The sequence below is a fragment of the Hordeum vulgare genome, chromosome 2H (assembly GCF_904849725.1).
Source record: "Hordeum vulgare subsp. vulgare chromosome 2H, MorexV3_pseudomolecules_assembly, whole genome shotgun sequence".
Classification (NCBI taxonomy): domain Eukaryota; kingdom Viridiplantae; phylum Streptophyta; class Magnoliopsida; order Poales; family Poaceae; genus Hordeum; species Hordeum vulgare.
The window spans coordinates 544,205,398-544,219,596 of record NC_058519.1 but is presented as its reverse complement, the minus strand read 5'-3'; the positions used below and the strand labels follow the sequence as shown (position 1 = coordinate 544,219,596).

At 42.2% G+C, this 14,199-nt stretch overlaps 2 protein-coding genes and 1 non-coding gene across 4 annotated transcripts; 2 read left to right on the top strand and 1 right to left on the bottom strand.

Moving 5' to 3' along the window:
* Window positions 1–2,632: 2,632 nt before the first annotated feature.
* On the top strand, window positions 2,633–4,963 carry LOC123427121 (corepressor interacting with RBPJ 1). 2 transcript variants are annotated; one of them, XM_045111079.1, is made up of 5 exons: window positions 2,633–2,879; window positions 3,082–3,183; window positions 3,994–4,138; window positions 4,255–4,301; window positions 4,477–4,575. In XM_045111079.1, the coding sequence occupies exons 1-5, from the start codon at window positions 2,790–2,792 to the stop codon at window positions 4,516–4,518; spliced, it is 426 nt and encodes a 141-aa protein (XP_044967014.1). In that variant the 5' UTR covers window positions 2,633–2,789; the 3' UTR covers window positions 4,519–4,575. The 2 variants fall into 2 exon arrangements, with proteins under 2 accessions (XP_044967014.1, XP_044967013.1); XM_045111078.1 differs by having other exon boundaries at window positions 2,636–2,879; window positions 4,472–4,963.
* A 2,183-nt stretch (window positions 4,964–7,146) lies between these two features.
* On the top strand, window positions 7,147–7,220 carry TRNAV-CAC. Its single transcript has one exon. It is a non-coding gene; the product is annotated as a tRNA-Val (tRNA).
* A 181-nt stretch (window positions 7,221–7,401) lies between these two features.
* Window positions 7,402–13,758, bottom strand: LOC123427120 (splicing factor U2AF-associated protein 2). The gene is made up of 13 exons (XM_045111077.1): window positions 13,523–13,758; window positions 12,658–12,786; window positions 12,339–12,562; window positions 10,853–11,095; window positions 10,679–10,771; window positions 10,498–10,536; window positions 9,886–9,975; window positions 9,683–9,785; window positions 9,531–9,611; window positions 9,065–9,141; window positions 8,849–8,929; window positions 8,040–8,131; window positions 7,402–7,778 (listed from the first exon to the last, which is right to left on the bottom strand). Exons 1-13 carry the CDS (start codon window positions 13,605–13,607, stop codon window positions 7,652–7,654), a joined length of 1,464 nt encoding a protein of 487 aa, XP_044967012.1. The 5' UTR covers window positions 13,608–13,758; the 3' UTR covers window positions 7,402–7,651.
* Window positions 13,759–14,199: the final 441 nt, after the last annotated feature.

Here is a 14,199-nt window from a genome sequence, read left to right as displayed (position 1 = left end):
CCGGAGTCGCCTGCCAGCACTGAGGCCCAAGACTTTTCCATTGCCAGATTGATAGGAGAAGAGGGGTGGCGAAGGTGTGAGGCAATCCAATGTGGAGAGTATGTTGTGAACGACCCTCATGATGGGCTTAAATAGCCATGGCCAGGGCCAGTCGAACATATGGTCAACCCACTTCAATGTGGCGCAACGGCGGGAGTTAGTTTCTGGGGACGCTACATTCACGTTGAAGCAACATCACTTGAGAGGCCGCGTCGGTTAATGCCTCACTTGTCGAGTCACATCGCGTAGTATGCCACCTGTTGCATGCCCTCAGCTTTCATGAATATGGTGTGAAAAACGACGCGTGCGTCGAGTAGAAACACATGATGTGCGGGAATTTTTATGTGTGGGCCAGGGTTATCAGGCATTTGCATGGACGCCCTCAAAGCCCCTCACCCACGTTTTGCTTCCTGTTTGCTAGGAAAAGGATGTCCGGACCGGCCAATGAACGAATGCATGCACGTGTTGGATGACAAAACAGTTTGGACCGTATGACTCGGACGGATGCGAGCGATTTAAGGATCCACCTTGAAGTATGTGCTACGCTTGTTGTTTGTAACAAGTTGCAGCAGTCTTGTGACTGAAATTCTACCTTCTATAGAAATACAGTATGCATTTTACGTACCCTCAAAATAAAAAGATCCACCTTAAAGTGCCCTAGTACTATATGTTATAGTTTTTTCTCCGGTCGTGAGGTACGGACATATGTTCTAGTTCATAAACTCTCAGAATAAAAAAGATCCACCTTTTTTCGAGAGCATGCAAATCGCCTACCTTAGCTTTATAGAAGATAGAGAGTTATATGCAAGAGAGAGCCAACAATCAGCCACACACGTCCGAGGCTACCGAAAACCACTCCCACTCCCGAACTTACAAGAACCTACTCGCAAAGATCACTCGCTCCTCTCCCTCCTACAAGCGCCCACTGCTTGAGCTCGTCGAAGATCTTTGACACAAGTGTCGAGACCTCCGTAATGGCTGTTGATGGGTGGAACACGCGCCGTTATGGTGCTTCCAAAGACACCAACACAATAAAAGAACAAGAGAATCAAAACCTCTTCGCCGTGCCTTGGGAATCTACTTCCAAGAGATCTCCCACGAGTAGTCTAGCCCATCTGTGTGATTGGGAACCAAAGAAGGATACATATGAGCCTTGACGAATACCAACTGCCACACCTGCCTCGAGAAGACGCATTGGATCAATATGTGGTCAACATTGTCTTCCTCCTGGTCACATACAAAGCATGGCAATAGCTCCTCCTGAAGACCACGTCGAAGCCTCCTATCCGATGTCTATAGCCTCTACTGAATGGTCAACCATATGAAAATCTTGCATGTCAGAGGTGCCCAACACTTCCACATCCAGCTCGCAGCCGCCATCTTAGTCGCACCCGACCATAACATGTGATAAGTTGAGGCAGAGGTGTACACCCGAAGCTCAGTTCAGGGCCACACCGCCACATCTCACTGATTAGGGTCCAGCTGGATTGGTATCAAGATCTCCCAAAGTCTAATAAGCTGAACAAGCTTGTCCATAGTCAGATCTCCTCTGATGTCCAAAGCCCAACGATGATTCAACAACCCCTCTCGAACCGTGCGCCTCTTGACCGTTTGTTTGCGAATGAGACCGTGAATGTCTGGGGCGATCTCCTGAACCGTGGCCCCTCAAATTCAGCGGTCCTTCCAAAACAACGACTTGTCGCCTGCTCCTAGCCACCAATGCACTAGGTTGTTGAACGCCATCTCTACGTGAGGATCATGTGACATAGCAAGTCTCTGTCATGGTCTTGAAAGGTCAGTGCACCAGAGCCACTCCCATAAGCGCGACACTAATCCTTGCTTCCTCATATCCATCACTCCCAGTCTGCCCAACTCCTAGGGCTTGCACACCCGCTGCCAGAACAACAAGCACTTGCCACCATGGATCGCCTCAGTGCCCGGCCAGAAAAATGCCCGACATCTGCTGTTAACCGAATCCAAGGCCCATTTGGGCGCGGCTGCAACAAGCACATGGTGCATTGGCTTCGCCATCACCACATCCCGAAATCAGAACAAGCCTCCCGACACGTGTGATCAACCCATTTGACCAGCCTGGCATGAAATTAAGCACGCTGTCAACAATTGGTTGTCACTTAGTCCAGGTCAATTGCCAGATAGATAGTTGCAGCCCCAAGTATTTGCATGAAAACTGTTTCATCTTTCATGGTGACGCAACCTCTACTAATTCCTTGTCTCCCTTCTCCTCACGGATCATAATGGCTACAAACTTTGTGTAGTTAACGTGCAGGCCCGAAGCTCTTCCAAGAATCTGCATCACCTTCCTGATAAAATGGAGATCATCATGTAGGTCGAATAAAAAGAACTATATGCACGTATAGTGTCCTGATTCTATACGCTATAGTTTCTTCTGCGGTCACAAGGAAGAGACATATGTGCTACTAATCCATAAACAAAAGAAGAGACGCGCCCTCGCTCAATCCGGCCATCCAGTTCGGATCAGACGGTAGACACGCGCCCGGAGCAGCAGCCCGTGGGCGGAGAGTTCCTCCCGGCTCCCGCAGGCCCTTCCCCCTTCCCGTTCCCCATCTTCTCCTTCACCTTATCGGCGTTATCGCCATCACCAGTCATAACTCGCGGCCGCACGCGTCGTACCAAAGGAAAGGAGGGGGAAAAAAGGGATCTCCACTCCACTCCGCCCCGCGCGGTTCCAATCTGGTTCTAGGGCCGGCCGGCCGAGCCAGCAATCCACGATGGGGAAGAACCAGGCGTACAAGGCGATGCAGCGGGCGCGGCTGGGCTCGTCCTCCGGCGCCCCCGGCGAAGGGGAGGAAGACGGCATGGTCGGTCCCCTTCCTCACCTCCCCCTCACCACAGATCCTTAATCCCCCCTAGTTCCAAGCTCGCGACCCATCTCCGATTGTTCCCCCCAGCAAACCCTATCGAGATCTGCCGGGACGTCCATGGCGAATCTTGCTGCTTGTAGATGCTTTTTTTTTAACCTTTTGATGATGAGGGAACTTTTACTAACGAGGGCCGTCACAGACGGACGGTTCATTTCATTCTCCAGAGTGGCACGCGGCGCGCTTGGCCAGCCTCAACAAGACCCACACCCTCACGTGGGAGGAGTTCAAGAAGAAGCAGAAGGTATGCGCGGCCTCGGTTTGCTCTCTGCTGCCTTTGTTGGCGGATTTTAGTTTCTTTACTCTGTAATTTTGTGCGTCCTGGCCATGGTTTTATCCATGCTGCTGTGCTGCTGCTTAAGCTCTGCGATGTGTTATTCGTGCTCCTATATTTTTTTTTTGTATGTTAATGTACTGTATGATGGATGCTGAATTTCAAGCATACTGCCTTGTATGTGATGCCCAAGTTTGCTTTAGACTGGTATCGGATGGTGATTCACTTTAGGGCATAATGGTAAAGATTTAAGCTACGGTAGCGTAGGAGGGAATTAGCAGCCTGAACTTTGGCAGTGGAAGCTTGGTCCCTTGCCACCCAGGGTCCAGTCGCACTTCCCCTGTTTTGCTGACCTTTGAGTCTCTCTAGCGCCTGTTTGCCATCAGACATTTAGACTTGTGCTGCTCTAAAAGGTAGTATAACCATTTATCAGTGGCACACTGCTTATTGCAGCCACCCACAATACTTTACCTGCTTCAGAAGTCTAATGATGCCATTTACTTGGTTTTGATTCCTTTACTTGTCTTGGTTCTCTTTGATTAATAGCAACTTAGACAGAGTATGTATATGCTGTTTCCAAACAGATCAATCTACGTCCCGCGTTAGCTGGGGTGGCGTTTACTTGGCATACGCTTTATTGCTTTTGGCATTGACTCTGCATGGTTATTGGCTTACTGCAGACCAGCCTAAGCCTTTTTGTACCTATAATATCACTGTATAGCCATAGTTATCTATCATGAGTACCTCCATTGTAATTAATGATGCTCTTGTCCCCTATAGGACGAGGAGCTAAAGAGAGGTGAGGTGGAGGCTGATAAGGATAAAATGATGAGAGAGTATAGAGCTCAACTGGATGCTGAAAGGGCCCAAAAGCTTGGTCGTGGAAGAGATGTTGTAAAGACAAAATCATCTTCTTCCAAGAAAGGTAAATCAACTTAATGACATGCTGAATGATGTTTCTTACATTTAGGTTCTATTAGGCGAACTATTTCAAAATCTATTCCGTGTGTTGAGTTTTCTGACAAAGGATTATGGATACAGAAAAGAAGGAAAAGGACGCAAAGAAACGAATTAAAAAGAGGAGGAAGGTATTACTCTCAAATACAGATGTAATTATTGGCCACATGATGATGAATGGAGAACACTAAAAAGATCTGCTATATAAATGATTTTTAGATATAAGCATTTTTTTCTACCTTCTTCTGGAGGGATGGATTTGGAAAAAATGGTCGATGTGCTCACTTCTGCATTCTTACAGCACAGAAGTTTGTCAGAAAGTTCCAGCTCATCAGAATCATCAAGTAGTGATGATGAGGACAGGGGTTCAAGAAAATCCCGGTCCCGATCAAGATCAAAGAGAAATAAGAAGGATAAGAAGCACAGGTCCCGATCCAAGCACGCTGGAAGTGACAGCGAGGAGGAAGGCCCTGTTCGCCTCTCGAAATTCTTTGGGAATGCAAAGAATTAGATGCTATATCGATACGCCCAATACCAATTTGCTTGCTCCTGAGATCACATCGTTTTGAATTGTCAACTGGTGGGTGTTGATTGTATTTCTATTGAGACGACTGTCAGAAGGTTGTGGGAACCAGTTTCCATGGTGTTTCTCAACAGAATGCTTGGTAATCGGAGGTTTAGGTGTTGAACCATTATATGGTATCCTGCAACTTGTAAGAAATATCAAACCATTGTTACATTGTTGTACTTGATTGATAGTGACAGTATTCATATTCGATTTGAACTGCTTTAATTCTTTTCAGAATCTGTTATTTAAATTGTTACCTTTGGCTGATCTTTAGATCTCTTTTATGAGAATTGGCTTCTCTGTTGATGTATTTGCTGTGGGATACGAAATATACAGTCCCTTCCATTCCGAATATATCAACAACAGGTAGGCTCCCCCTTCTGAAAGAGTGTTTCCTGGGCTTTACAAGCTGCAAGAAACTTTTATTCCTGAAAAATTGCTAATGGTAATAATATTAGTTTTTGGCATCATACCTGGGCTGGGGGTTGTTCCCTTAAAGTCAGATTTTGGGAGCTGTTTGATATCTGCAACCAATAGGAATGCTCGGTGTCCCAGATTTGGGATGGGATAACTCTTAAACTTTTCTTTAGACGTTGTGTGGATCACAAGGTTATGTTGAGGTGGGAACAACTTATTGAACATATTAAAAAAAATCTTTTGTCGGAATCCCAGGACTTACCTGTTTGGCTCCTAGAGCCTGATGGTAAATGTTGAGTGAAATCCTTTTACAAGTGCATTAACTTTGGTGGTGTTATTTCTCTTTTGGAGACACTATGAAAAACTTTGTGTCCTTAAAATATTCATGTTTTTCTGTGGTTGTGTCTGTATAACAAATTTTTAACTAGGGATAATGTGGCTAAAAGGAAAATAGTGGATGATCTATCCTACTTGTTTCGTAATGAAGCTGAATCTATTCAACACATGTTCTTTGAGTGTGTTAATGCTGGTAGTATTTGGTCAGTAATATCTGAGTTTTTTCATATGCGTAGAATCCAATGCTTTGATGATGTTTCCTCCCTATGGAGTTTAAAAAAAGAGAGGCATGTGCTTAATTGGGTAACTGCTACCTCCTTATGGAGCATATGAAGATTGAGGACTGGGCTGCGGCCTTGTCAAGCTAAAGGGATTTTGCAGCAATGGATGGTTCTTTGCGACACCGCACAAGCGGACACAGTGAGGCAATTCATCCTTTTGCTGGACAAGCACCGGGGGAAACTCATGCGGATAGCGTGGATCTGAGCAACTGATTATCTTCCTTGGTTGTTGTAATAATAAGAATTAAGATTGTTGCTGATGTTTGCCCTAGACTGCTTGGGTGTTCTTTATGTTTTCTTGCCGTTTGCTGGTCGTTTTCAGCCCCTCCTTCCGGACATTTCCTGAGTGTTGTGTCTGGGTTGGGTGCTTTTCGGTTTAGTTGTTGGTGATCGTTGATCTGTAATTTGGTTGCTTGACTGCTTCATTTTAATAAAATGGAGCAGGGGGGCAACCCCTTTCTTTCGAAAATAATAATCAACAACAACATCAACAAAGCCTTCAGTCCAAATAGGCAGGGGTGAAACATAAGATCTCGCAACCAAATCATCCTTGTTCATGGCTAGTTTTTGGGATACTCAAATCCTTCAGATTTTTTTAGGGACTCCTTCCATGTCAAGTTCAGCCTACTCGACCTCTTTTAAACATTATTAACACGCTTTAGTTGTCCCTTATGCACTGAAGCTTTTGGAGGCTTGTGTTAAATACGTCTAAACTATCTCAGACGATGTTGGATAAACTTATTCAAATATGTAATTGTATTAAATTTCTCAAGGATACAATGTTTCTATGTTTGATTAAATTCATAGAAAAATATTATTAATAACTTCTATAATACCAAATAAGTAAAATATAAATATATTACCATATACCATAGTGAATTTAATGATATTTATTTGATATCTTGTCTGTATTAATATATTTTTCTTTATACAAACTTGGTCATATAGACAAAAGTTTGACTTTTAAAAAAGTACTCCCTCCGTTCCAAAATAAATGTCTTAAGCTTAGTATATAACTTTGTACTAGCTCTAGTACAAAGTTGAGACAGTTATTTCAGGACAGAGAGAGTAATACACTTTATATTCTAAAATGAAGGGTGTACTTTTATTGCGTTACTGACAATCGACACATGTATCTGGGTACACAGCATAGAAAAAGGTTGTTAGAAATTTATCCGTGGAAAGAAACAAAACATAGTGAAGAAAAGAAAATAGAATGTATCATCTTTGTCAATGAACAAAATTTACATTTCCCGATGGTGGTGTTCACTCTGTAAATGCCCAGGTGAAAGATTTATAACTCCATATGATACTTCGTTACTAACAGAGAAGATTTAGTATTAATATATTATTAGTTCAACTCTTGACAACAAAGTCTGGGTGGTGTAGTTGGTTATCACGTTAGTCTCACACACTAAAGGTCCCCAGTTCGAACCTGGGCTCAGACAATTATTTTATTTTTCCACTTTTTTGTGCGTTGCTATCTCTTTTTGCAATCTCCCCAGCTCATTTCTGCCATAGCTCCATACCGTTCCGCGCCATCTTGGTCTTTGCTTGGGAGAAGATTTTTGCAGTGATGATTTTCTAACAACGGCAGCATGTACCAGTATCATGATCACAACGGGACGATGAAAAAAAGCAAGATTGTACTACATGTTAGCATGGCAAAAATGCTCAATCTCTGTAATGTGGGAGTACATTTGGACAAAGTTTAGCTGATGTAACAACTCCGCTGCTTAAAGCTAACCCAGAAGCAGTCATATAGTATGAATAATCGGACAAACAGATGACCCAGCTGCTCTTTTCTGTTTTGTTCTTGTATAATTTCGCGCTATCAGCTACAAAACAGCCCTAAACTGCCGGGCGACCGAAAAACTTGCTATGTGGATTCTTCCAACTCTTCTCCAAAGCGCTCCAGCCTTGACACCTCAGCGTCGTAGTCACGGATGAGAGCGTGTTTGATCGAACCGTCATCCTCGCTCGCGTGTATCTGCCTCCCACCAAACCTGCACGGCAAGGAATATAGTTAAAAACACTTCTCCTAGGCAAGAAACCAAAGCGTGCACAATCTTGACACCAGCTCCTTTGTTTCTCCTAAGTGTTCACAAGATAACATGTGTTCTATAACACTTGAAACGAATCTCTCAGGTGGGTTTGACAAACTCAAGATGCAGACCAAACATAGCTTTATTTTAATGCTTTATTTATGACGACATAAAAAGCTAAGAGGAAAAGAACGGCACAATGATTTTATTTTAAAAACCTACCATCTTCCGTTCATCTTCTCTACGCATTTGAGACCATCTTTGCGGTCTTTGAATTTTACCAATACAACTCCTTGTGGATGATTTTCACAAACCTGCCACAGCAACATGTAAACAAAAGTGGTGAGCTGGAAAAGAGAGAAAAGAAACCACAAATACTTGCTGGTCGTTAGGGCCAGTTTGCTCAGTTACGGCTCATTCTGGGGATTTTCTATATATTTCATCATTAATAACAACAAAGCTTAACACTAGTTCAGAGATCCCCGCAGGGCAGATGTAAGATCAGATCTAATTTCTGACCAGGTGAAGATAGGAACAAGTTTCAGTATCAGCAGACTTATAGAGCATGGTACTGAATGGTTTATAAATATACTTGCTACCAAACACACCAGACCATACTTATGTAGATTAAAGACCTTGGCTACTCAGCTTGCGTACTCTCACTCGTTAGTCTGTTTGCCTTTTCCAGACTAAGTAACACGTTTTCACAGGAGAGTACGCATATGGCCAGCTTTGGCATAGCAATAAACAAGGATCAGTCAGTTTGGTGAAGAAAAAATGCAGATGCAGTTCTCCAGTATGTCTTTCAGAGACTGGTTACACAGGTTAAACTCGAAAAGTGGTAACAGCCAGGAACATTCGTACTTCAAATGGTTCTTGATCATATCAAGCTTCTACATAATTATGGAGAAGCACACCTAATAAAGAAGCAAACAACTGTTCAGCATTCTCTTTTCTCTAATCAAACAATCTATTTGTTATGATTTTCCTACGATGACAACTAAAGACATGTGAGTGAAATTAATAATTACCTTGACATTGTCGATCAGACCAAACTTCACACATTCCTCTCTAACATCTACCTCAAGTTCAGGAAGAAGGGTTTCATCATTCTGCAATGATCAGGAACTCCATTCTTAATAAAACCGTCATGGGCAAAAAAGTTCCTATACCAACAGGAGCAATCTGAAACATGCATTTGTTCCATATGAAAATGACACGTCAAGCATACTTCCATAATTACTTACTCTCAATTCAGCAGGACTGAACATATTCGCCAAAATCACCTGAGTAGGAATCATCACCTTCTTATCATCATGTCCACCTAATAACAGAAAATTATCACGAGAACAAAAATAAGTGAATGAAATTTTGATCTCAGGATAAAGCTAGTTTGCTTGCAAGAATGCAAATAATAATGAAAAAGTAAGTGCTCATCAACCAACGGTGTAATGATAAATGAACACCCTGCGTACAACAATAGTTTTTGCAGCTTAAGTCTTTTAGGGCTATCTGCTAGTAGGAGAAGATTTAGAAGTACAACATATTGTTCTCAACATGCTGCATCCCTAATTAGCAGGAAACATGCAAAGCTTGAACATGACCTACAGTTCGGTTGCATCAACACTGAAGCAACAGAAACACATCGCTGCTTACACGTTGTCAAATCAACCATAATAAAAACAATTGGCATCACTTGAAGATAGAAATTACCCCATCCCAGCATCTTATCTTCAACCTTCTTGCCTTTCTTTTTCTTTTGCTTATCTGCCTTCTTTGCCAAAAAAACGTCACCTGAAGAAGACGCAAGACATTAGTAATATATATTTTGTAGTTCGTGTCACTTTAATAAATCGTGAACTTACCTTTCTGCTGAAATTTGGCCACGCTAACAGACATTAGGGTCTTACCACCAGGACGGAATGATGTTCCATCCAATAATTGAATTGCTAAAGGTACAGAAGGCTCCTGGATCATTGAAAGAGAAGTACACAGTAAATAAAATAAACACGCATACTCCATAGTAACTAGAAAGTCAGTCAATCTGATAAGTTCAGTAAGGCAATACCTTGAGATAGGTCACAAGTGCATCACCCTTTTTCCTGCCTGTCTCCTTGTCAGTATAGATCTTCACTCGGGGTTTCCTTGTCTCTGGATCCTATATCATGATAAACATGTTAGAAGTGCATCAGTAGTTCAGTACTCTGAAGATCAGGAACATAATGTTGGTTACGAATAAGATAAGAACAAAGCTATCCAAATATAGAAAATAGTAAATAAATATCATAATCATGTATAATTCAATTTAGAGTTGACCTTCTTCTAAAATTAATAATCCATCCAAAGATAATATATGGCTAAAATTTTCAATATGATGATATCTACTATCATCAATACCTACTACAAGTCCAGATAGCTGGAATTCACTATATTTGACAGTTATGCTGAAAAACAAACTGAACAGCTTTGACATGAAAACATTTAGATAACAAGATTCTGAACAAATCAAATTACGAATTTTGAGCCACAGTAGACTCACAAGCGGCAAACATAGATCTATGAGTGTACTGAGTACTGATAAAAGCAAGTTTAGGAATGGGAAGACCATCAAGGTTCAGGATGAGAAATTAGTCTGATCAAGTTTAAGCTGTTTCTGCAAGAAATGAAAAAAAAAGTATACCTCCTTTATAATTCCACACTTGGAAAATACCTCTACAATCTGCAAACCAAATCCACCACCAGATGTCAGAACTGGTAACTTTTTGTATAGCTATGAACATGTTATAGTTCATTTTGAGAAACGGTCTTCCTATAAGGAAAACAAAGAGTAGCCGCAGCTTTCGAAGATAGCAGTAACTTACCTCCTCAGCCGTGACATCTTCAGGTAAACCAGTAACATAGACATGTGTGTTGACTTTGAGATCAAACCAACTTTCTGGAGGTTTCTGAGCTTCCTGCCCAAATAAAAACAGTTTGAAAGAATTAGCTTGTGGGGAACTTATCAAGAAGTCCCGCAAGAGTAACTTGAGAACTACCTTCTTTTCAGTTGGCTTCTCAGACTTCCGCTTCTTTTCTAGCCTTTTATCTATCTTCTCTGGGCCTTTCTTTTCTTTTTCAGTTAAAGCATGGTTTTCATCCAATGTAGACGAACCAGGAATATCTGGTGGCTGAAATACTTCTTCCTCAAGTGCAAAAGTCATGTCTTCAAGTTCATAGTCATCCTTTTTACGTGATATGTCATTCTCTCCGTTGCCGTCCATTTCACCTGCTACATCATTCTGAGAAGGTACACAAGGAATCAGGTTAGCTGATAAACCCTGGCACTAAGGGAAGTTAAACAAGACGAATAAGAGAATGTATTTCTCCTACGGAAGAACATCTGGTGCAATACAGAACACACTCTATTAAAAAATATCACCTACGCCTAAAGAATAAGGCATTGACAACACTAGCAATGACTAAAGGGAGCTAAATTAGACTCTCAGCTGAACCACAATTTAGATTAATATTAGTTAAAATAAAATGCAGTAGCTTTTTTCAGAATAAAACTTCCACCTAACATTGAAACTATTTTTTGTAAATAGGTACAGAAAAAGGAAATGCGAAAGGAAATGCGACGACGAACGATAAATCAAGAAAAAGTGTGTATGAACCTCATCAAACTTGGGTTTCCTAAAAGTTGTTTATGGAAAGGTAAATTTTAGGGAATTTTTTTGAACTGATGCAACCAGGTCAAGCACATACAATAACTTTGTATCCATAACTTGGTGTAAATATTAGTGAAGTTAAGATAGTTTCAGTTATATATGGGGAGCCACCACAAGACATCTCTGAGTTATCGCGTATTAAGAGTTACTGGAGAGAGGGGAAAAAACTCTGATTTAATAGATGTTGATCATCAAGCTGTGAATGATCACACTGGTTTAAACTTGCAATGCCATTTCCAAAGTTGGTCCGTGAGAGTATGACTTGGTATTGTTTCTGATAAACATTTTTGCTTATTCAGATTCAATACTGAGTTGTTCCTTATGTTCAATCATGAAAGATCAGGCAACCCTATAGATATCGTCCTCTCTAGGTTGATTTATCAATAATAATCAATGAGAATGTACGCTGTAAAGTTAAAAGAGGCTTCGTTTCTCTAAAGTTGCCTATACAAAGGATATATATCCATACATACTCCAGTTTACTTCATTTAAAGGCCAGCTAGAAGGCTGTTTCGGAGAGAAAGATAGCACCGATACTCATGTCCAGGTTAAAATCTTACCATGGAGCAGGTAAGACTAATATATGGCACAAGCCCATCAGAAGATTACCTTTGACATGAAAAGACTAAGGTGCCACATGCCATGTAATAAATTTCCCGAACTAACAAGCCCTATACGCTAATAAATTATGAAGCTGAGATAGTCGGTACTTGTTCCACTATGTGGTTACAGCTAAGTGATCAGAAATCCTGAATTTTCATCTGACAATGGTTATCTAGAAAGCGTAGCGTTGGAATGGAAAAGCAACACTTACTTGAGGAACCATTGCCCTCAGAGTGCGATCCCACTTGTAGATGGTGCCGTCATCATCAGTAAATTCTTCCACACCATCTGGTGGGGATGATGGTCGCTCATCGGGATCATCAATGACATGCTCTTTGCTTAAGTCACCATCTGCAGCCTTTGCTTTCAGCGCTTCCACCTCCGACTCGGCTTCTATAACCTCCTTCTGGAATTTCTTGAAATCATCTTCAGTTTCTGAACAAACCATTTCAAAGAGCGTCAGGAGATACTTGAAGAGAACCATATGGAATTTCCATTAAAGGGAATGTAGAAAGCCCTAAGCTCCTAACCTTGTTCAGGTTGATCCTTCTTTGTGACCCCGGGATGCAGCTCTGGAATCGAAGATAGTGGTGTCCATTCACTCCTCCCCTCTGCCCAGAGCATTGTGCTCTCGTTGAGGTACCCATTAGCAAAATGATCTGTAAAGGGAGCCAAGTTCCTCAAATCCAGATCACAACGAAAACAAGACGCGTAGATCTTCAGAAAGTAAAAGAGCTAATAGCGGCAATTCTGAAGCAATATGCGCCCAAAAACAAGCGAGCAACCTCACAACATGGCATAAACCCTATCTCGCAACCTGCCAGTGCTAACAACTATACTAGCTGCAATCCTGAAACAATATGTGCCTACAAAACAAGCAAGCAACCTCACAACGTGGCATAAACCCTATCTCGCAACCTGCCGGTGCTAACAACTCATCGATGTTATCCAGCTTTGGAGTTAGGAACTATAACACAACAGTGGTGGATGATGCAGTGAATGTCACTGTAGAATGATACATACACTCTACGGATAACCTCACAGCACCGAATTCAAAACTGTCATCTCGGCTACTTACATTACTTCCATATCCACTGAAGCATCAATTTACTGGTTACAGAGGAAATTGCGAGCTTATGAATAACACGCCCAATTGACAGGATCAAACAATACCAGGTACTGGGATTCGCGCCACCTCACATTCAGACTCGACACTTGCTGATACTCACAGGAAATACAAACTAGCGAATAGGGGGCCTTCCGGATTGCAGCAAGGCCGCACGCGAAATTTCTCTGATTTTGCGAGGATTCAATCCCAGCTTGCGAGCTACCGGCGTCCGCATTTCTACTAGTAGGTATAGCGAGAAGATTGGGTGTCGAAGGGGTAGGAGGTACCTCGCAGCTCTGAGAGCGCGTAGGGGCCGACGTGCTCCTGGCTCGGGCCGAGCACGTACCAGCCCACCTCGCCACCGCCGTCCATGGACCTCCACGCGCGGGGAGCGGAGGCTGGGGCCGGAGATTCCGGTATCGTCGCCGCAGGCGATATGAAATCGCTTTCGTGAAGCCACCGCCGGAGAGGGGGAGGAAATTTTGGGGGCTGGGGTTTCCAGAGTGGTCTAGACCTGGGTCCAGCCCGTGCCCTCCGTGGGAAGCCGCTGCCGTCCGATCAAGAGAGTTTCACGATCAATGTCGGTCCAGACCACACATCTGTCAAGTTTTTTTCCTTTCTTTCGAGAATTTCATACACCTGTAAGCTATCCTGAGAATAGTTGCGTCAAAGAGTGAAAATATAAACGGTTTTGCTCTTTATCGTCCGGCTGAAATGCAAATCTCCTTTCATTCAAAATTTAGGATTTGTGTTATTTTTTGTCGCAACCTCATATTTCGAACATGTCTTTCTTTTCGGATTCCCCGTTAGCTATCTATTATTGGTTGTCTTTCTTTTAGTGTTTCATATTTTTCACTCGTGCCACTTCATTATCCTCTTATTTATTTTACATTATTTTAAAAAGAAATAAATAAAACTGTGTGTAAAGACAAAGAGAACAAAATAAAGAAACGACTACCTCGTT